Here is a 24,066-nt window from a genome sequence, read left to right on the forward strand (position 1 = left end):
AACACATCTTTATTGAAAGCATGCTCTGGACAGGGTGCAGGTCCTGGGCATACAATGATGAATTAAACAGTTAAAGCCCCTAGTTTCGTGAGCTTAGTGGAGGAGTGAGACAACAAATGCATAAGCTAACATGAACATCTAATTACATGCAAGAATTAAACAGAACAATGTAATAAGGGATAGCTAGAATGCTACTTAAATGAACTGTTGAGTGCAATTGCATGTATGATTAAAAATAGGACATCCTCTGAGACTCCTCTCTGGTGGAGAAGAGAAGGAATTTTTGTGCTTGCCTATACACATGACTGGTTAAAAACATGGTCATTTGTGTTCAGGGCCTGAGGATTTAGTAATTGAATGAGATAGGAAGATAAGAAAGGGGAGGAAGCATCAATCTTTGTTTTTATCTAAGACCAAAATGAATTTTATTTTCTTACCCAGAGGATGAAAGAAGAATGTAGGAGTGGAGGTGGTAGACTTGAAGTCAGGCCTACCACATGACAGATATTTGATAAATGTCAGTTTCACTTCTCTTAAGTTCCCTCTAGGAATCAGTCTTACAAAAACACTAACATTCATTCTCCAGCATTTTTTATAAGCATAGCCTCATCATAATTGAAACTTCTAAAAGTCCAATCTGAGATTCTTTATAAAATCTTGCAGGAAGAAATTAGTTAATTTGAAGCACTTGGGTTTTTACTATAGAAAAGTAAGTCAGCCTCCTATTTGCATTTACTGATCTGTCTCTCTCTAGCTGAAAAGCTGGCAAAATCTCCTAAAATTCAAATGTTCAAATGGACATTGTTAACCAAAGAGAAGAGAAAACTATATTAGTTGATTTACATATTTTATCAATCAGGAACCTTCAGACAATAATGAACTTTGAATACTCATATTTTTAAAAAACGGATTTTGCCCATCATAATATCCTGGGCCATGGCTTTCACATTTATAATAAAATACACTGGTATACAATTACCTCAAAGAAACCCATATAAACCCTAATATGCAAATCGACCAAACCTAGGAACGACTGGTCGCTATGACACGCTCTGACCACCAGGGGGAAGATACTCAACACAGGAGCTGCCCCCTGGTGGTCAGTGTGCTCGCTCCTACAGGGGGAGCGCCACTCAGCCAAAAGCTGGGCTCATGGCTGGCAAGCACAGCAGTGGTGGCAGGAGCCTCTCCCGCCTCTGCTGCAGGTGGGCAGTAAGCAGTGAGGGGTCCCAGACTGTCAGAGGGATGTCTGACTGCTGGGTTAGGCCTGATGCCCAGGGAGATTGGACCTAAGCTGGCAGGGGGACATCCCCTGAGGGGTCCCGGACTGTGAGAGGGTGCAGGCCAGGCTGAGGGACCCCTCCTCCATACACGAATTTCGTGCACCGGGCCTCTAGTCCTATATAATAAAAGCCAAATATGCTAAGTGGTCGACGGTTCATTCAACCATTCGACCAGTTGCTATAACATGCACTGAACACCAGCGGGCAGAAACTCTGACCAGTAAGTTAGTTTGCTGCTGGGGGCTGGTCAATCTACACTGGGCAAGATGGGCCAGACACACCCTGGAGCCCTCCTGCAGCCCCTCCTCAGCCCTGATCGTCCACCAGTGGGATCCCTCAGCCTGGCCTGTGACCTCTTGCAATCCGGGACCACTTGGGGGATGTTACAGAGCCAGTTTGGACCGATCCCCACAGGCCAGGCCAAGGTACGCCCCCGGTGCATGAATCTATGCACTGGGCCTCTAGTATTAGAATAATATGTTATGACATGACAAATATATCTACTTTAAAAATAATTCACTCCACTTGTCAATAACCTTATATAATAAAAGGCTAGTATGCAAATTGCCCACGGGCAGGAGTTCGACCGACCAGGAGTTAGACCTGCACTGACCACTCGGGGCTGGCACGGAACATGGTGGGCATCGGTGACGTGGCGCTGGCAGCAGGCGGCAGTGGAGCTGCTGCCAGCCCTGATGGGCCCCAACGAGAGCGGGACTGCGGTGGGATGGTGGAGCAAGTGAGTGGGCGGTGCCAGGCCAAGGAGGGTTTGAAGGAAGGCCCAGGCTGGCAGCAGTGGCAGGCAGCCAGGGGAAGGGAGGCCTCTGCTGGGGGCAGTGGCAGGCTGTAGGTGGAAGAGAGGCTCCAGCCAGCAGCCGGCAACCACTTGGGACCCTACCCGTGCATGAATTTCATGCACTGAGCCTCTAGTATTAAATAAAATACCAGCTATTACACTACTTTTACATCATGTACTAGTTATAACAGTCTTACAGCAATTTAATGTTTGCACTTTACACAATGGCAGAATATTAAAGATATAAAGTTATAATTTTCTACTTTAAACCTAAACAGCCAAAGCAATATATTCTGCATGACTTATGGACATGTAGCATTAGGTATCATTTAAAACACAGATTGGATTATGTGTTCAATTCATACTTACCCATAAAGTTGAGATAGCCTTCTCCGCCAAGGGCATGAGTAATGAGTCGAATCATTTTATGAAGCTGTATTCCACGATCAATAACTGGAGTAAAAGGGGTCAGAACACTCATGTTGGTATACATTTCAGCATCCATCAACCAAAATGCCAGTGTCTTATCCCCAACAAGTGCCTGCAGAAGTAAAAGTCACTGAGGTGAATGCAAAGAATAGGAAGGAAGCAGCTATGATTTACAGCAGAATCGCACAGGATGAACAACAATGTAGGAGAGGTATGTGAATTAGTATCAATGTAACACATATGCCAATAATCACTTTCAGTGCTAAAGATGAGCCAGTAAAACTTGTTAGAAATCAACCACGTGTTTTCAGGACTGATTTGATTTTTTAAAAACAGTTTGGTGAAAAATTCATGATCAGCTGCCGATTATAACTGAGCAGATGCTTCAAATTTTCTGACATTGGAATATTTAATATAATGTTGAGAATTTAAAATAGCTTGCATACCATGGATTTATTTATTTTGAAAGAATGTAAGTTTCTAAAAATATTAATTTGTTTATATATGCAAGTATATGTATTTATATATGTATATTACTTATATATAATATCTATATAAACATAGTACAATGGACTCTCCTCCCCTTCAGCAGAGGTTTGACAATTTTTTCTTAAAATGTAAAGTTTGCTTCCACACTGTATTTGTCATTTAATCTAAATTTTTTTTTTTGTTTTGCATGAAAATACAATAATTGATAAATAGGGCAGGTTACTCAGAAACACCCTGAGTATAAGAGAGGCCTCATAACAACATGAATTATTCATGGTTAAAAACAGCTAACTAATGCAAAATTTTTTATTGACAAAAAATAATATGTGTATGGTGGAATACAACCATTACCTCATTACCCTATTACAATTATTTTCAGTTTTTTAAAAAAATTTTGACTTACAAACCTGTTATACTCTGTAATCTATTTTGAATTAAAATGACTTGTCTTTAAAATATACTGTTACAAGAGTACTACTCATTCCATTGGTCTTGTCCTTATGCCATGGGCCAAGAATGAATTGGCTCAGAATATGGTTCTTGCCACAAGAATTCTCAAAGTTTGATTAGATGGTAATTGTCATTTGTGTTCTGTGAGTTCAAATTATTTTGCAACCTCTTTGTTCTCTGACTTCTAGGTAAATATTTTAAACCTAAACATACAAATAATGTGAACTGTTATGTACTGAACTGAGCCTATACCCCCTGCTTCCCAAAAAATTCAAGGTGAAGTCCCAATCACCAATGTGATTATATTTGGAGATAGGGTAAAGCGGTAATCAGGACTAAATGAGTCATAAGGGTGGGATCCTAATCCAGTGAGTGGTGTCCTTATATGAAGAGGGAAAAAACGCCAGGGATAAATGTGCACAGAAAAAGACCACTTGAGGACTCAGAGAGAAAATGCCATCTGCAAACCTAGGAGAGAGGTCTCAGGAGAAACTAAAGCTGCTGACACCTTGATCTTGCACTTCCAGCCTCCAGCACTATGAGAAATAGACTTGTTGTTTAAGCCACCCTGTCTGTGGTATTTTGTTGTGGAAGCCCTAGCAAACTAATACACATACTAATAAAATATAGCTTCAATCTGACATATAACAGAGCTCCATATGAGTGTAGTTTGAAAATAGGCTCTACTGCTAAAAAAAAAGTTTGAAAACAATGTATATAAGATATAAGTATATTTGTTAAATTGTGATTAGACAGCATTATTTCTTAGACAATTTCTCCTTTCCACTTGTTTTGAATTGTTTATATTTGTATGGATAACTGCTTATTTCTGTAATCTCTGATTCTGTTATGAAATCATTTTGATAAATTCTGTTATATTTTTACTATGATGTATACACTTCTATATTATTCATTTTATAAATATACAGGATGGGGTAAAAGTAGGTTTGTAATTGTTTTAATGGGAAATAATAGAGTAATTAATAAGTAATAATACAGGAATAAACTGTTTTACCCCTACTCAGAACTGTAAATCTACTTTTGACCTACCCTGTATATTCATAATTTTTATTAGATGTATTAGACATTTGCTTTTCGAAAGAACTAGGCAACTTGCATCTTTTTATACATTCCTGACAATCTGTAATACAAGGCAGAATTACCTGAATCTTTAAAGAATGAAATAATTCTAGATAACTCTATAATGTTTCTATACATTTTGGATGATAATTATGAAATTGATCTACCAGTTTCATCTTCAGTTGGTTTATTCCATTCATTTATTTATTATTTCATTTATTCCTATAAAATAAGTACATATTGGAAACTCAAAATGTGCTACAACTGCTAGGAGTTTGTAATAGACAGATATGATTTATGTTTGTATTCTAATTTTCATATTGTTATATTTCTGGTGACTGGTTTTCACCATCCTTAAATTAGTATTATTCATTTATTATTCTACACTATTTTGGTTCTGTTTTTTCATATTTATTTTATCTGCTTTGCAGCCAATTTAAGTTGAAAAGATAGCAGTGCTCCAATTTGAAAGATGCAAAATTTAGCATATGTCAGGTTCATGAGTCAGCACACTTTCTATAAAGGCCAAATAGTACATATTTTAGGCATTATGGGCCACTTTCTCTGTCTCAGCTATTTAAAAGCAGCCATACACATAATGAGAATGTATGCGAATGGCTGTGTTCCAATTAGCTTTACCAAAAACAGGAGGCACGCAGAAATTGGCCCATGGGTCTTAGTAGCTGACCTCTCTGATTTACTTACACTTTCTTAATAATTAGAGAAGACACCTGAAAAACCATCTGTAAATTTCTGCTGAAATAAAAGAGAAGCTTATTGTTCAAGCTTTAATTTTCTTACTACGTATATGACAAATAATTTTTAAAATTTTACTTTCTCATTTTTAATGTTTAAATAATAAGTTTTATGTTGTTTATGTGAGGATTAATATAGTTTTAAGTAATTAAATGGCCATTTTCCCCTATTTATTTATGTTTATTGAGTGACTAACTAGGGCCAGGGGTGGGCAAACTTTTTGACTTGAGGGCCACAATGGGTTCTTAAACTGGACCGGAGGGCCGGAACAAAAGCATGGATGGAGTGTTTGTGTGAACTAATATAAATTCAAAGTAAACATCATTACATAAAAGGGTACGGTCTTTTTTTTCAATAGTTTTATTCATTTCAAAGGGGCCGGATCCGGCCCGCAGGCCGTAGTTTGCCCATGGCTGAACTAGGCACAGTCACAATACTAAGGCTGGAATTACAAAAGTATAAAAACACATTTTCTGCCTAAAACATGATGAGAACATAGGTGATAGAGCAACTATTCTTTCCTTAGTCCATGATTGGCAAACTGCGGCTCGCGAGCCACATGCGGCTCTTTGTCCCATGAGTGTGGCTCTTCCACAAAATACCACGTGGGGGCACGCAGTTTCAATCACACTTCGTGGCCCATGTGCAGAGTCAGTATTTTGTGGTATTTTGTGGAAGAGCCACACTCAAGGGACCAAAGAGCCGCATGTGGCTCGCGAGCCGAGGTTTGCCGAGCTGCAGTTTGCTGACCACTGCGAGATGACTAGAGGGAGGCTTCAGAGAGAATGTGGTATCTGAGCTGGGCTGTTGGGTATTTTATAGCCGCTTCCAGGTGAAGCAGGCACTTGTAGCTGGGTGGGCAAAAGCACAGGACTGGAATCAGGGTAACCTATTCAGGAATGGGGGGAAATGTGCAGCAGTGACGAACAGAATGACTAGCTAGTTGAGCAGAGAGTGAAGGTAGAAACTCTGGCTCATACCAGATTACACATGACCTTGAAGGACACGCTTTACTCAGGAGGTCTAGATTGACAAAATGAGCTTGCTCTTTGGAAAATATCTCAGGCTGCGTTAGAGAAGATGGACTGAAGCTGAGGGGACAGTGATCAGTTAGCAGGAGATTTTGGTGACTGAGGGGAAAATGAGGAAAGCCTGTCAAAAAGCATAAAAGAAAACTTCTAGAAGGAAAGCTAAAATGGAAATTAAAATTAACCTGGATCGGCACCAATATTTCTCTCATTACAACAAAGAAAAACAGGCAAGATAACACCTGCAACTGTCATTTACAATTTTTTAATTAGAGTTTGGCAGTATAAAAATGGCTCTGCATTTTGAAGCTGGAAGTTATAGATTTACAAAGTAACTTTAAAATGTTTTTCAAGCATAAATAATTTTCTCATACAGAGAGAGAAATTTACACAAATACTCACTTACCTGATCATGGCTCTCTGCATAAGCAATGCACTTTTCAAGGTAGCGTCTGTTTATGAGTGTGTGCACTATGTCGCCCATATTCCAATCTTCATCTTTAAACTCTTTAAGTAGCTAGATGTAAGAGAGAATATAATTAGCATAAACCATTATAGTTCCTACATTAAATCCCAAACTTAGGGTATGCATCATAACAACCCATATTATTTGACACAGAGATATAAGCCCACCCATATAGCAAAGACATCTTTATTGAAACTTTTTCTGAAATCACAGCTTTTAAGCAGGCTGTCCAAAATGACATTGGTGTAATGTATGTGCATCAATGTGTGCACAGGTATACTTTTACTTTTGTGCAGATGGTTTAATCATTGCACTTGAGAACTTTTGCAACCATTTTCCCTGTAACAATTGCTACCTCTTAATAACTACAGAAAAGTGTGGTTGTGCAATATATCTCTTTCTGTAACTTCCACAAGGCAGAGGTATACTTGCTACATTTTTAGGTTAGATTAAAAAAAAACCAAAAAACTAGCAGGAACAGTGTTTTGTTCCATTCTTTAAAAATAATAATTTAAAAAACAACTATTATTTAAAAGTTTAAAGGATAATTATTATAATATAAGTATCATCTTAACAGACCACACATTTTTGCCTCCACTCATTTGCACTCAGTCTTCAATCTGCCTCTGTCTCTCTAACACCACTTCAATTGCAAATGCCCTTGCCAAGATCTCAGATGACCACCTCTCTCGGGTCAGTAATTGCTCTTTCTTAGGCAAATACTTGCTGTACATGTTGACAAGGCTAACTCCTTCCTTCACCACCAAATGCTTTCCTTCCTAATCTACACTGTGAAAACTTCTGATTGCTTGGTTTTCCCACCACTCTGGGCATTCTGCAAAGTCTCTTTCTCTGTCTGCCCTACAAAAGCTGGTGCTCCTCAAAGCCATGTCCTTAAAATAGCCTTTCCTTTACTCTCTTTCTGCATGGGCTCATTTCTCTGTTCAAAGTGTCAATTGCACTCCATGACAGGCAGAATTCTAGGGTGGCCCCATGATTCCTGCTCCCTCATAGTCACACCTTTGTGTGACCCTTTACACAGAGTCTGGGTGGGACCTTGAATATGGTGAGTGCCCTCTGAAGAAACCATGATATAACTGAATAATGCGTTAAGTGGCTAAGTGTGCAGTAATTTGTTATGCAGCAAGAGAAAACTAATGCAGATGCTGGGAGCAGAAGTTGGGTTCAGGCCTGCTTGTATCTTCCTTTGCTGACTATTTTTTCCTTATGGAATTCAGATGTGCTTAGCCATTCCTTGTAACTGCTCTGTGAATTACTGGGCACCAGAAGGCAGGCTGCCTTAGGCAGAATAATGGTCACCCATAGTTGTTCGCATCCTAATGTCCAGAATCTGAATACCATGAATTACAGGGATCTCCCTAAAAAGGAGGCATGGCTTGTGAGAGTAAGGGGTGACTTAAAGATGCTACCCTGCTAGATTTGAAGATGAAAGAAGGGGCCATGAGTCAAGGAATATAGGTGGCTCTTAGAACCAAGAAAACTCAATGAAACCAGAGCTGGAACATAGCCTTGCCAGATCCTTGATTTCAGACTGTGAAGACCCATTTCAGATTTGTGATCTACCGAGATATAAGAACTACATGATTGTAAATTTGTGTTGGTTTAAATCAAGATAAAGCAACACTTTGAAACTGTTACAGACCTACACAATATGCATAACTAATTTTTGACAAATGTACTGAAATAATTCAATGGGAGGTAGACATACAGGGGTTGGCAAAAGCAAGTTTACAGTTGTTTGTATGAAAAAAGACATGTAGGTTATGGTTATTAAATAGCTTTATTAACTCAAAGGAATGTCACAGTGCAACTGTTAGCCTACTTTGGCCCAACCCTATTTTTTTTTAACAAACCAGGCTGAAGAGTTGGACACTCATAGGAAAAAAGAAAACATTGATTAAATCTTACGTATTGCATAAAAATTAACTCAAAATGGATCACAAACTTAAATGTAAAAGTAAAAATATAAAATGCTTAACGGAAAACATAGTCAAAGAATTCTTGGACTGGACACCAAAAGAGGAACCTCTAAGATGGGATTCATCTGTAATACCGTCAACAATGAAATTTAAAAAATTAAAAATTAAAATCACATTAAAATAATAAAATGAAATAAAAAAGATAAATTGGCAGCAATCAAATTTAAAATAAACAAAGAACTTTTGCTCCATGAAAGCCTACATGATGAAAAAGCAAACAATCAGACTGGGAGAAAATATTTGTGAACCACATATCTAACTAAAGAGTTGAATCTAGAATATACAGAAAACTCATAATTTCACAGTAAACAAAAGATCCAATTAAAAAATAGTCAAATGACAGGAACAAACATTTTACCAGAGAATACAGAGAAGAAGAAAAAAACATACAAATGAAAAGATGTTCACCATTATATGCCATCAAAGAAATGCAAAATAACCACAGTGAAGTATCACTACAGATCTATAAAATAACTAAAGTGAAAAAAGACATCACCAGGTGCCATTGCTGGAGGATGTACAGAAACTGCATCCCTCCAACAATGGTGGTGAGAATATAAAATGGTGCAGCTACTCTGGAAATAGTGTGGCAGTTTCTTAAAAAATTAAATTTCCAACTACATGATCCAGGAATGTAGAGAATTTATCCTAAAATAATTAAAAGAAATGGGCATCAATGCCAGCGTATGAGTTATGATCATAGAAAAACCTGCAAACAAATGTTTATAGCAGCTTTCCTTTATAACAGCCAAAACCTAGAAACAATCCAGATGTCTTTTAATGGGCGAGTGATTAAACAAACTGTGGTATATCCATACCATGGAATACTATTCAGCAGTAAAAAGCAATATACTGCTGACACATGCAACAACCTGGATGAATCTCCAGAGAACTTTGCTGAGAAAATATGATAATCCAGAAAGGTTATATACTATATGATTCTATGTATATAACATTCTTGAAATGACAAAATTATAGAAATGAAGATTATATTAGTGGTTCTAACAGCTTTCCTATAGGAAGTGATTGGGGGCAAGAGGCAGGTAGGTGTGGCTATAAAGGCAACCTGAGGAAACCTGAGGTGAAGGAAGGGTTCTGAATCATGACTGTATCAATGTCAGTATCCTGGTTGTGATACTGTACTGTAGCTTTGCAAGATGTTACCATTGGGAGGGATATTTGCTAAGAGAATATCAGATCCCATGGTATTATTTCTTACAGCTGCATGTAAATCTATAATTTTCTCAATACAAAAAGAGTAATTAAAAAACTATATGTGCTAAAAAATACTACGTGCACAGCAAATATTTAGTGGAATTAATGAATCAATGAATGAGTACAATTAAGTACTTATATCACCATTACTTAAACAGTTATCCTATATAATAAAAGGCTAATATGCAAACTGTCCCCTCGACCAGGAGTTTGACTGGGAGTTCAACCGGGAGTTTGACCAGGGGGCGGGGCAGGGTTGGCCAACGGCCCATGGCCCACCCCGGTTGGCCCAGCCCATCTGCCCCAATCCTCTAGTTAGATAATAAAAATGATCAAATAATATTAAATCAGAGATAGCAAATTTGGCATATTTTGGATTGGCAAATATTTGTTCAGTAAATGATTACACTAATATCATATTACAAACTACTGATTTTGAAATCATACAAGTATAGTAGGTAATTTGCTTCTGAACAACAAAAACATAAATGGAAAGACCATATTATGAAGCAACATTCTAATTTAAATCATACCCTAAAGGTAAATGACAATGAATGCCACAGATATTCTGGGTAAAGTTATTTGGATTAATACTCTTGCATGTTTCATTGACAGTTGAGGAAATGATAGTCAGTAATGCAAATATTTTATTAAATGTACAACTTATAAAAGTCAGGGAACATTTCTGAATTTTAAAAATATTACTTTAACTCTCCTTAGTCTTATTAAACTAAGAGCCCTGTTTTTGTGATGCAAAAATATTTTTAAATAACTGCATAAAACAAGATGGCATGTGCCTCGGAGCATTTACAGTCTAAACAGACAGCATGGTCATATCTCAGACAGAGGACAATACATTTTCCGATTTGTATGATGGGCTGTCTTGTATGGTGCCTTCAGCATACAGGGTACTACAATGTTTAGTAAGTTAAAAAGAATATTGCCATCATTCAAAAAAGGAAAATAATTACACTGTGAGCTAATATTGTTTGGAAAAAATTCTAGGATGATGTACACCTTGAAATATTCTTGAATCTTCAAGAATACTGGCCAATGGTGAAGGCTTCTCAATGGGAAGTTAACAAAGTAACATTTGGCACTTGCTAGGGAAAATATGTAAAAAATTAGAAATTTTAAGTGATGGTGAGTAGATAAAGAACCTTAAACCAAGGTGAAAAACTTGAAGACCACAGCAGTTTTTAAAATGACAAATAGAAAGTAACATTCCCACTTATGAAAACTAGATGCTCATTTGTTTGTTTGATTTCTAAGATCAGTCCTCTCAATAATACATTTGTTTTTTGAGTTGGCAATGTTTGAAGATTCATTATAAATGGAGAAGCAGAAGTCATGTTGGTAGAGTTTTAATGCCACAGCTGTGCATTGCACAAACTGCCTGGAGCTCAGGAAAGAGTGAAAAGATGAGCACAATAACCACTTCCTTCAGAATAGGCTCGATGGTTTTTCTATGGAAAGTCAAGAATTTCTAACACTGTGATCTCTTGCACCAACTCATGTCTGCACTAAAGGGCTCATCAGAAAGCTATGATTATTTAATATGCTAGAGGCCCGGTGCATGAAATTTGTGCACGTGTGTGGGGGGGGAATATCCCTCAGCCCAGCCTGCACCCTCTCACAATCCAGGACTGCTGGCTCCTAATCACTCACCTGCCTGCCTGCCTGATTGCCCCTAACTGCTTCTGCCTGACAGCCTGATCACCCCCTAACTGCTCCCCTGCTGGCCTGATTGACACCTAACTGCTCCCCTGACAGCCTGATCACCCTCAACTGCCCTACCCTGCAGGCCTGGTCCCCCACCAACTGCCCTGCCTTGCAGGACTGGTCACCCCCAAATGCCCTCCTCTGCCGGCCATCTTGTGACAATGTGGGAGCAGCCATCTTGTGATGTGAGGGTGTGAGGGTCAATTTGCATATTACCTCTTTATTGTATGGGATATCTGACTCCTTACACATATTCAGCCTACGATTATGGAGTTGGCCACTCAAAAATGTTCTATCAAATCTAAGTGAATACAACAACTTTAGTCCGGAAGGCAAACATTAAATGAAACAAAATACAATACAAACTACTTGACCTGTCATTAATTTTAATACAACTGTGTTAGAAATGATGTGTAAGATGTGATGTGCAATTATTCATTCTTAGTTACTAACACATGCTAAGGACTTTTGAATGTTGAATAAAATATGTTGAGGAAAGACCATATTATGAAGCAAATACTTGGAATTAAGGAGTATCTTCTACATTTATTAATAATTTGTCAGCAGAAATGTGTGGAGAGCGGCTATATCGTTTGGACAGGTTCAAGCCTGGGACTAATGAGAGGGCGCGGTCCACTCATGGCAAAGCCACATGCAGGTCCCAGCTTGGAGGGCAAAGCCCTCCCAGCACAATTAAAGCCAAAGGCTATGGTTGTAAACTTGACCTTATGGTCCAAACCTGTGGTCCCAGGTGGCTGAATGATGTAGGCTGTGGGAGGTGCAGCAAGTGCTGCCAAAACAAAGCTTGATAGGGTTCTCAGGTGCATGTGATTAAGTAGATTCGAAACTCGCAAGAAAATTATAAACATCTTAGCCACGCCCTTGCTTTGCCTTGTGGGATCTGACTATAAAATAAAGACTCAGCTTACAGGCTGTGGCACTGTCTCTCCATCTGAGAACAGTGTCCCACCCGGTCCCAACTGTATTCTCTTATCTGTCTTCTTTAATCCTTCACCGCCCCTCCTCAGGTTCCCCCCTGGCCATGTTGGACACAGTTAAGAAATGGATGCTTAGATGAAGTTTAACATGTTTTAAATATAGAGCACTGAAGTTTTGTACAATTGCATTGATAATGCAAAATTCCATTTACACAGCTAACATTATATTAATCATATTTTCCCCTTTGCCTGAATAGTGCAAATCTGAATACTTTCAACTAGAACTTTTAGAAATTTGAGAAGCACAAGACTTAACACATTTATGGGAAAATTAAGTATTTAAATTATAATATCTGTAACTAATAATTACAATTAAGAAATAAATGCAAAGAAATAATAAATAAACCAACATAATGCATGCTATCCACACTCAAAAAATATTTACAGAAGATCTTACCTTAATCCATTTATCTGGAATTGCCATGGCTAATCGATAGTCAAAGCCACAACCTCCCTGGGAAATTGGACAACATAGAGCTGGCATTCCTGATACATCCTAAAACAAAGAACATCAGCATTATCTGTTCATACTGCTCACATTTTTATTAAATATTTCTTTGACAGTAATGGTAAGGCCAATAAATAAAAACAAACAGGGGCACAGACTTTGATTTTTGGAGTGTTTTGATAGCACAATTGTAAAACTAGATAAAACTGTGATAGCCTATCTCATTTCCCCCAAAAAACTTGCGTGTTGATCATTGCAGGGCAACTTTGATCCTATGAAGCTAAATTTTTCTTTTCTTTGTTATCACATAGAGAACACAAAATAGTACAACTATTATTGCTAAACATGCTTTCTTAGACTGACTTTTGAGCTACTCTGAGAACATTTTTATTAGTTATTGCTTTCATGAAACACAAAAATGCACGTAGCATATCTCTGCTATGCTTGCTATTTGGCATGCAGTGTATTCTGTGAGCACTTAGCTCATTTCTGATGAACTGGAAAGTAGAGTTAGTGCATTAGTAGTGAAGCAATAAGATGGCTTTCAGTGTAGTTGGTTATACGTGGAAAGGTTCTGTAAGGTTATCTATCTAGTGGATCCTCTTCATTCAGAACATATAGAAATTGAGGCTTACTGAGGTGAAGCGATCTCTAAAGAGATATGCTTCTCAATGGTGGGGCAAGGACTCAGATGTCAGGCCTGTAAAGACTAACTTTCTACTTTGTCATACCACCACTAGACTACTGAAAATATAAATATATATTCAATCAAACAAACAAACAGATAAGTAAAAAAAAATGGTATAAAGACCCAGATATAACAAAATATTTCATTGTAGCAACAGTGACAGAATATGAGCCAAGTACTAGCCATAATATCTTTCAAATAAATCTTTTCCCTTTACTCCACTTGTACAGCCACTATCTTATCTTCATAACTGCTTGAGTGGACCATGATGTGTGCAAATGGAATTCACCATCTCCAGTTTCTCTTCACTAACTGCTGGCAAATTAACATCTTATGAATCAGATCCTATTACTGCCTATCAATAGTTTAATAGCCAACAATCAAAAACTCAAATTAAGCATTGATGACATAATTTACTATTTGATTATTTTTTTTCCTATCTTGCTGTTAGAATGTAGGATTCATGGGGCAGAAGTTTTTTGTTGTTGTTGCTATTTACTGATATATGCCAAGAATCTAGAAGAACAAAATAGTACCTGGCACGAAGCAGGTATTCAATAAATATTTCTGAGTGAATGAATGGAAAGTACTGTCAGCATTTAAAGACATGTAAGACATACTGTCTGACCTTCAGCGATTCGTAAACGTCAACCTAAATACACCTACACACACTTATTATCAGGAAGTGACAATGTGATACAGTTGTCCTCATTGTTATCTTAAGTACACAGAAAGTGCAATGGAGACACCTATATCTTTCTACCATTATTTTATACTATTTCACCTCAAGTACTAAATACTTCATCCACTTTGAAATATTTACTTTTCCCTGTGCATGTTACAAGCTTTTCTACTCATGTCATTGCCAAAACTCTTCTTATAAAAGAATATGAAATATGAACTCTCTGAGACTTAAGTTCTTCTTCCATAACACCATCCCCAAACTGTTCCCACAGAAAAGTTGGAAAAAAGAAATATATGATCTCTTTGGGCTCCCAAAATAGTTTATTAATTGGTTTTCTTATGGATGAGAGGTATAGGTAAATGTAGTACATCCATAAGAAATAAAATATTTGTCAAGTTTATCCTATTTCTACACAGTGCTTTACAGCATATAAAGTGAAAAAAAGATGACTAAAAATAAGTGTAAAAAGACGGTTAACAGAAAAAACATTTTAAAAATTTTTATCAAAATATGCTACATTTTCACAGATATGATAGTTATCAGGTTCAATTCTTCATAAGCATTGACTGAAAATGTATTAAATATCAGGCACCCATGTCAGACACTGGGATTAGAGACACAAGGCCTACTGAGAAGAAGTTCCATGAGACCAGGAGTTTGCAGAAGACTGGTCATAGGCAGATATTAAAGATCAAGACAATTTTACTCAGGAAAACATTAAGTGCATTCTATATTTGGTCTAAAGGTAGCTTTAGGAAATAGTTTGATAGGAAATAGAATTTTCTAAAAAAAAAAACAAACAAACAAAAAAAAACTATTTGGACACCAATTGGTCTTGATTCCTAAATCTGAATCCTAGAAAGTGTCTCCATTAATGCATATGGATATTTGTAGGTGTCTTTTGAAAGTGGAGAATTAATGACTATCATTTAAAAATATTAAAAGAAAAAAACAGGTAAACATAAAAATCACTAAAATAAATATTTTTAAATAAAAAAGATTGATACCAATCAACATAGCATATTTAAATAATCATGGGTTTCAACAGAGTTAAAATAGTTTTCATTCTTTAATATCTAAAGGGCATTTACAACTATTCCAAAGGGGAGGAAACTTTAAAATATTTTAAATTAATATATGGCAAATATAACTGTGTGGATTGGTAGAAAAAGTTACAATTTTAATAAATGTCATTATAAAAACATTCAAATATATACTATAGCACTTTATATAAACTTCATTACTGATTCATGATATCACATTCCTTTCTTTAAAGAAAGTTCATGAAGATCAATTCCACATTTTGAAGAGAATTCCACCAGAAAAGTGATGCATTGAAATTGAAGCAGTTTTCAATTTAAGCAGAATTAATTGAAGACACAACTTGTTTAAAAAAATCTAAAACCAAGTAATAAAAAGTAGGCTAAAGTCTCAAAGTTTCATTGGTAGAAACACTGATAACCAGACAAGGGCTCTCTGAATGAGGAAACTATTTTACTTGAAATGAACAAAAAAATTAATGTAACAATTTTAAGTTTTATGTATTAAATAAATGCTTCTCTTTTTTCAGTACCCACTTTTGATTTGTGCTGTCATTATTTATAATAATTTGTCAAATCTTTTATTTGAATTGACATAAATAAAATTGATAAATTAATTACTTTTTGAACAAAAGATAAAATTAAAATATATACAAAACAAAATAAAGTTTAAAACACAATGTGATTGATGTTCAAAGATGGTCAGCATAAAGTATTAGCACAAATAGAAAGGTTTATAAGCTATGACCAATTGTAGGTAGGTAGAGTGTGAAATAATACTGGACACCAAAATGGTATTACAACCTTTGGGTTTTTAAATATCTCATATAAGAATTTATTCCAGGCACTTAGGATCCATAGCTTTATTTCTAGAAGATATTTAGAAGGCAAAGGCCTAAGGAGAGTGACTGTTTCCTACCCAGAAAGTCATACCTTCTAGTTGGAGATGGGATTTTGAGAAATAATGAATAAAATGATAAAAAATAATATAATGAATAAAAGCAATACAAACAATAAATACTACAGAAAGGAGACATTCACTAACTACTACATTTCATTCCAATGAACTAAAGGCCAACAATGTGAAGAGACAACTCTGATTCTTTTAACAATAGTTTTATTATTTTTATATACCAACCACTGCACTTTGTATAGAATAATTTTTATATACTGAATTTAATTTTAATAATAAATCCAAGTCAGAGGACTCAGGAAACCAGAGGGAGTTTAGTACTAAATCTAAATTAGCATAAGCATTTAACAAACTTAATTTATCACATTTATCACCAAGAGGGAATTGTCAATTATGCATATACCGAATTATATCATTACAGTGCAGCTTTGGGACAGTTAATCATGAACCTTCAGTAATCATGAATAACTAGTGAACATTTAGCAATCGGAGACAGTAACGTAAACAAGAAAGGTAATCACATCAGAACAAGAGAGGCTTTGGAGGAGCTGGTAGCCAGCGATCCATGCCATCTCTAATGATTACACCAGGAAAGAAAAAATAAATAAATAGACAGAAGCCCATGAATATTCACTTATTTTCTCTGCTGAATGTCTCATGGCAGAAGGATCTGTCCACTGAGTAGGATATTTTACTTCCTAAATATTTTCTCTTCCTAAATATTTCTCTTTTAACAATGGAATGATAACAAGTAATTAGTGTACCCTATCTCCTAGAAGGAAAACTGAATTCTAAATAATGTGCCAGCCATACAAGGTAGCTGAAGTCAGGGTACAACTTCAGTTATGCAATTATTGACAACATGAAATTAATTATTCAAATACTGTATGCTGACAAAATGTTCTCTATATTAAACGGGGTCAGAGGGTAGAGATCACCATGGCTTTACCTCAGCTATTGTAATAGAATCTGGATACAACATGTGAACCAAATGATTTGCCAGCATGAGATAAATCAAGGCATCTTCATCTACTTGTAGTCCAAAATATTCATGATAATCACCTGAAAAACCTTGACCTGGAGAATAGAAAATCAATATAAATGCATTATGTTAAAATGCAAGTCTTAACTCTGTACAAATGGCCCCATCAATTAGTTTGTTGATACCTGTTTTGTGATCATAGCAAAGTGTAATGAGCCTGGATACCCCATAACGTCTATCATCAGCAAATATATGATCTCACTTAGAGAAGTAGTCCATATCAATAATCCTACCATTCAATTTTTGTTTTAGAGAAGCAAACAAACTAAACACTTTGATTTAATATTTTAATTAAAATTTAAAGCAGAGAAATAAAGTAAAATGATACCTAAAGGAATTTTAAATTTCAACTTTTGGGTATATTTTTTGTCACATCAGATGTTAATGTTAACTAGCTTCCATTAGATCCCTCTGAAGTAAAGAAAAGCAAAAATGAAAGCTATCATAAAATTGAGACATATCCCTAACCGGTTTGGCTCAGTGGATAGAGCATCGGCCTGTGGACTGAAGGGTCCCAGGTTTGATTCCGATCTAGGGCATGTACTTTGGTTGCAGGCACATCCCCGGGGGGGGGTGCACAGGAGCAACTGTTCGATGATTCTCTCTCATCGATGTTTCTAACTCTATCCCTCTCCCTTCCTCTCTGTAAAAAATCAATAAAATATATTTTAAAAATTGAGACATAACGTTTATAGTATTTTAAATGTCCTTCAATTTATGCAATATGAATTTTCTATGATGACAGAAAGATTTTAACATCCTCTAACATCTTTCTACCTCCTCTTCCCAAACTCCTTATTTTGGTAGCTTATTGCATATTTCAGTTATTGAGATTATACAATTTACTTTCCATTCATCCAGTTGTTTACCCTTATTTTAATAAAGTCAAATAAGTACTTAATACCTACCTTTTTTCCACCTGTTTCCCTATATCTAAGTTCTTTATTTTGATTCACTTTTTCCCTCTGCTTCCCTATATCTAAGTTTATTTTGACTCATCTTTTTAGAGGATTTCATCACTGAAGGATATTTTCAAGTATAATTCAAATTTACACCTCGATGGCAATTCAACTATCAAAGTCTTGAGTCAGACTTTGTTCCCCTAAGGATTTTATAGACATTGCTATTGCCAACAGTGTAGTAGAACCCAGACTTTTTTCCTTTTCATCCATGAAGGTAAATTGATTTTTCTTCCTACTTGACACCTAATGACTTTCTCCTTAGCATTGAATTTTATGAATTAAATATTCTGTGTCTTAATAGTTTAATCTCAATTGTTTTTCTGATATGTATTCTTTTTCAGTGCAATTTCAATGTGTTTTTTTTCCCTCCCTCATCATTCAGAGGGGGAACATGTTAAGTAATTAAACATGTTTTTCTTTACCATTTCTACCCATAAAAAGCATAGCCCATATCTGTATATTTCAGTTCATTTTCCCAATTCCAAAATTCCTTGGAAAATTCCTAGCCCTCATCAGAGGAAGGTTCTGGCAGAGGCATGTAGATGTTTTAATATGGCAGATCTTTCTTGAATTTTGCCAGGGTTGCCTTTTTGATCCCCTAAATAAGCTACTCTCCAAACTGGAGGAAGTTAATGAAGCCTGCCATGTTTTATAGGTTCAACTTCGTGCATAGAACATTTCACAGGACCAATATCCATGCCTGTGCTGCATGGTCTGCAGACAGCAGCACACTTAGAATACAGCTTCTGTCCTTGGCAGCCACTTTTCAACATCTAGAGTCTAAAATGCCTTTTTTTGATTGGTTGTAGCTAATAAATATTTGACCATTAAAATATAATTGTTTGAGATGTTAACTATTGAAGAATTAGATTCTGTGACCCTGCTTCTTCGTACAACTTTTAAATCTAAGAACTCTGATCAATATTTTTTATTACAAATTAAGTTATAATTTAATTTAAATTGAGTGTGTATATATATATATATATATATGTATTTAAAATATACATATTTTCTTCAATGTTTCATATGCAGGAACCCCCACATTCACAAATGTTCTCATTTATTATTTTACATTGTAAATGTTGTCATATTTACAGCCCGAGTCTGCTATAATAAATGGTTTCCTTAAAAAACATTTTTAGGCCGAAACCGGTTTGGCTCAGTGGAGAGAGCGTCGGCCTGCGGACTGAGGGGTCCCAGGTTCGATTCCGGTCAAGGGCATGTACCTGGGTTGCGGGCACATCCCCAGTGGGAGATGTGCAGGAGGCGGCTGATCAATGTTTCTCTCCCATCGATGTTTCTAACTCTCTATCTCTCTCCCTTCCTCTCTGTAAAAAATCAATAAAATATATTTAAAAAAAAAAAAACATTTTTAGGAAAAAATATGTATTAAGATTAGCATATTATTACATAAATTAAGATAACACAAAGAAGTTATATTCTTATATGCATAGTCCATGGATACAGGCAATAGGATGGCAAAGACCTTGGGGGAGGGCAGGGGATTGAGGAAGACATCTGTAACAATAAAAAAATATACATTAAGAAAAAGAAAATAATTATCTTTTATTTACTTATAAAATGTTTATATACAACCTCTTGCCAAAAAGGGATCAGAAATGACTAGAGAAAATGCCCATAATGAAAATCAAGCCAACAATAACAGTCATGGCAGCTTCTATAACTAAACCCCAAACCTGATTGTAATGTGCCAGTAAAATAATAACAACAAATCTTTTTTTCCCCATTATTATTAATTTTTAAATTGTTATATTTTTTAAATGTTTTATTGGTTAAGTTATTACATATGTGGGTGGGAATAAGTAACATCAAATCTTTAGTTATGTCTGTAATAGATCAGATTACATACCCATTCCATGGTGATGATAGAGCATGGATGTAACACCATCAAAACGAAAACCATCAAAGCCATATTCTTCCAACCACCATCTTATATTTGACAGAAGGAATCTTAAAACTTCCCAGCTAAAATATTAGAGAAATATATATTTAACCACAGTGATATATAGTGTTTTACTTAATTGTTATACATTGTCTGCTAAGAGTATTAATTAAAATTATAACTCTCTACCTTAAGAATTATCTATCTATAATAATAAAAGTGTAATATGCTAATTAGACCGGACAGCCGAATAACCTACCAGACATCCTTCCGGACAAAGCCTCAGCTACGGGGGCGGAAGCAGAGGCAGTTAAGGGCGATCAGGCAGGCAGGCAGAGTGGTTAGGGGTGATCCGGCAAGCAGGCAAGCAGTTAGGAGCGATCAGGCAGGCAGGCAGAGGGGTAAGGGGCCATCAGGCAGGCAGGCAGGCGAGTGGTTAGGGGTGATCAGGCAGGCAGGCAGAGGCAGTTAGGAGCCCGTGGTCCTGGATTGTGGGCGGGATTTCCGACTGCCAGATCTCTGCGGGATAGGGCCTAAACCAGCAGTCAGACATACCTCGAGGGGTCCCAGATTACGAGAGGGTGCAGGCTGGGCCAAGACACCCCCCCCCCCACTCCATGAATTTCGTGCACCAGGCCTCTAGTATCCTATAAAAGCCAGGCAATTACTAACATTTAACTCATTTTTTTTGATGAAACTCATTCTAAAAGGATGTTTTTAGTTTACAGAATACTTTAAAATTTTCCAACTGAATTTCTACAGATAAAACTTATTTTCTAGCTCTTCCCCATCCCTGTCACTCCACATTTTCTTATACCAACCCCATTTACTCATTTACATCACCACCTTGGGCTTGTGGACATTAGATGTCAATTTCTAATATAAAATATCATGGAGTGAATTTTTTCCAGGTAGACATAGGTTCAAATGTAAAAACTGTGTCCTAATATCTACAAGGATAAAATAACTGGAAAAAAAGAGCCAACGATTTGTAATTCAGTGAAAACCAGAAAAGGGAGATGATACGAATTCAGTAACTGAAAAGAAAACATTCCCGGTATCAGAGTTGATTAAGGGTAGAGTTACTAAATGTTCTTCAAATTCCTGTTACTACAATATTTAATCTATCTCTTCTTGACCTAAAGGAGTAATACAACTGCATTTAATATATTAAAAGAAAATTACATATTTAGCTATTATTTATTACTATGTGAGTAGACAGATTATTGGCATGGATAAATAGAAAAAGAATTTCCTGTGATAATCAGAAAAGAAACAACAACAATGGAACATCTAATTAAAAAGTTCTAATGGGTTAAGGAATATTAAATTATATTCTTTACACCTCTTTAATCCTCTTAACCTGAAAAATGTCTAACCAACATAAGCAATCCTTTAAAAAAATCACAAGATTAAACTGAAAGAAACAAAGCAAACTTGCTGTGCTTTCAAAATAATATATTTAATGAATCACTAATGAAACGTAAAATAGATATGTCATCTATAGAGACAGAAAAGAGATACACAAAATGTTATAGAGGAGCAAACTGTCTAAACAGAAATAATAAAGAAACAAAATCTAGAAGCTTTTATTATTTAATGAAATTTCAAGAAATACATTTAGGAAAAAGAAAAATAAGAGCTAACATTTTAAAGTTAATAGCAGCAAATGGAAAGCAAAAGTTAAAAATATTAATTATCTGGTCATATACGTTTTCTAAAACTAGATTAATAAGAGGAGTTAGTTTTAAAAAACTAGTCTTATGAGGGTAACACTGTAACAACTTACAAATAATTGCCTTTGTTTAAGAAATATTATGAACTATCAGTGCCGGAAAAGGGGAAAGACAGACTCAGAAATATGTTCCCACTACTGTATGTCATACCGTGATAAATCTAGACAGACTAACACTCTTAGTAAACTCAGTGTCCAGATGAAACTAATTTTAAAACAGATTGCTTCTTCTCAGGTCATAAAATCAGGGATTTAGAGGACCTGAAAGACTAAGGTCTGAGATTATAAAATAACCAGAGCATACATACAAGCATTGCATGAACACATTCCAGAACTTAAAGTAGAAAAATAGCAGGTCATAACGCATGTAGAGTCTCTTTGGAATAAAGATGTAGCTTTCTTTTTTCTCTTCCTTACACTATGTAAACAACCATCTTAGTGACAGTATATTTAATTATTATAGACTAGAGGCCTGATGAACGAAATTCATGCAAGGGGCTTGGTCTTCACAGCCCCAGCTTCATCTGGAAGGTTGTCTGGAAGGTCGTTCGGCTGTCTGGTCTAATTAGCATATTATGCATTTATTATTATAGATATTTATTCCAGATCATAGGCAAACTGTGCCAGGGGTCCTCCAGATCACCTCAGGTTCAGTGATTCGCCAGGAAGATCCACAGGATGTGGCAGTAGTTGTGCTCATGCTATGATTTATTACAGCAAAAGGATGATAAGCAAAATCAGCACCAGGAAACGTGCACGGGGCAAAGTCAGGAAGAGTCTAGGCAAAACTTCCAACAGTTGTCTCCTGATGGAGTCACTCTTAATTCCTCCAGCAAAGAATTATCTCAACACTTGGGAAATGTTGGTCACCAGGGAAACTCATGAAAGACTCCATTTCTAGTGAATATGTCAAAATCTAGACTCCCAGAAGGAATGTGGAAATTCAGCATAAGACACATTATTTCTACAAAGAATTTAGGCACAGTCAGCCACTGTTCTCATTCTGGGAATTGTGAGCACTCTCCTGAATCAAAGTTCTCCAATGCTAGCCAAGGACCCATCTTCCATGCAGGCATTTCTAAGGATAGCAATCTTATTTGTGTTCTATTAACTCTTTTCTACACAAAAACAGAACCATTTAATAAACACTTGTTATATAATTATAAAATACTATAGGTCAGTGGAGTAAAAATCTTCTTTACAATATCTCAGAGGTACTCAGACCTCAAAACCAATTGGAGGAATTTTAAATATACATTAAAAACCTAAATACATTAGGCCCTCTGGTTAACGCACTCTGCTGTCCTGCACTCCACATTCCAGCAGTCACGTGGACAATAACATACTGAAACTTGTACAACAATGAAATAATTCACTAAATCTAGGATTTTTCTTTTAAATAGAACACTAGAACAAGCTTAAGGAATATGTAGCAGTGAAAACATAAATTTCAAAAGATTTTTATTACTATTTCTACTATCATGATTTTCATAAGTGCCACTTTTCGGGGTTTTTTTGGTGGGGGGGGTGTGAAAAACAGAACAGTTATGATGTATTATAAATTATTATTTAATTATAATTATTCACTACCCTCTGTAGTAATGAATGACCTGAATCATCTCAACTGAATGATCTGTCTTGAGTCAAAGTATGAAATTGTCTGGCAAAGGTAGGTATAATAAAAAAGGCAATTTACCTTTTCTAACTTAAAATGTCATTGAACCTTCCATGACAGAGTTGATATATCTAGTTGATTAGAGTCCCATAAAAAAGATCAAGTAGAATTTAAGAGCATAATTTTACTTTGTTGTGCTAGCAGACAAGGCAGGACTTTGATTTTAAGATTACTCCATCGACAGAGAGAGACAAATACCATATGATTTCACTTATATGTGGAATCTATAAAACAAAGTAAATGAACAAATAAAAGTGAAAGAT

At 36.0% G+C, this 24,066-nt stretch overlaps 1 protein-coding gene across 1 annotated transcript in view; it reads right to left on the bottom strand.

The window, feature by feature from the left end:
- Positions 1 to 24,066, bottom strand: part of GBE1 (1,4-alpha-glucan branching enzyme 1) — a 359,283-nt gene that overhangs the window by 93,220 nt on the left and 241,997 nt on the right. Inside the window, exons 8-12 of the mRNA XM_036353073.1 lie at positions 20,361 to 20,476; positions 17,436 to 17,563; positions 13,110 to 13,208; positions 6,718 to 6,828; positions 2,449 to 2,620 (exon numbers count right to left, since the gene is read on the bottom strand). Coding sequence (XP_036208966.1) covers positions 2,449 to 2,620; positions 6,718 to 6,828; positions 13,110 to 13,208; positions 17,436 to 17,563; positions 20,361 to 20,476 — 626 coding nt within the window. The remainder of the gene's footprint in view (positions 1 to 2,448; positions 2,621 to 6,717; positions 6,829 to 13,109; positions 13,209 to 17,435; positions 17,564 to 20,360; positions 20,477 to 24,066) is intronic.

The sequence above is a fragment of the Myotis myotis genome, unplaced genomic scaffold (assembly GCF_014108235.1).
Source record: "Myotis myotis isolate mMyoMyo1 unplaced genomic scaffold, mMyoMyo1.p scaffold_m19_p_2, whole genome shotgun sequence".
NCBI lineage: Eukaryota > Metazoa > Chordata > Mammalia > Chiroptera > Vespertilionidae > Myotis > Myotis myotis.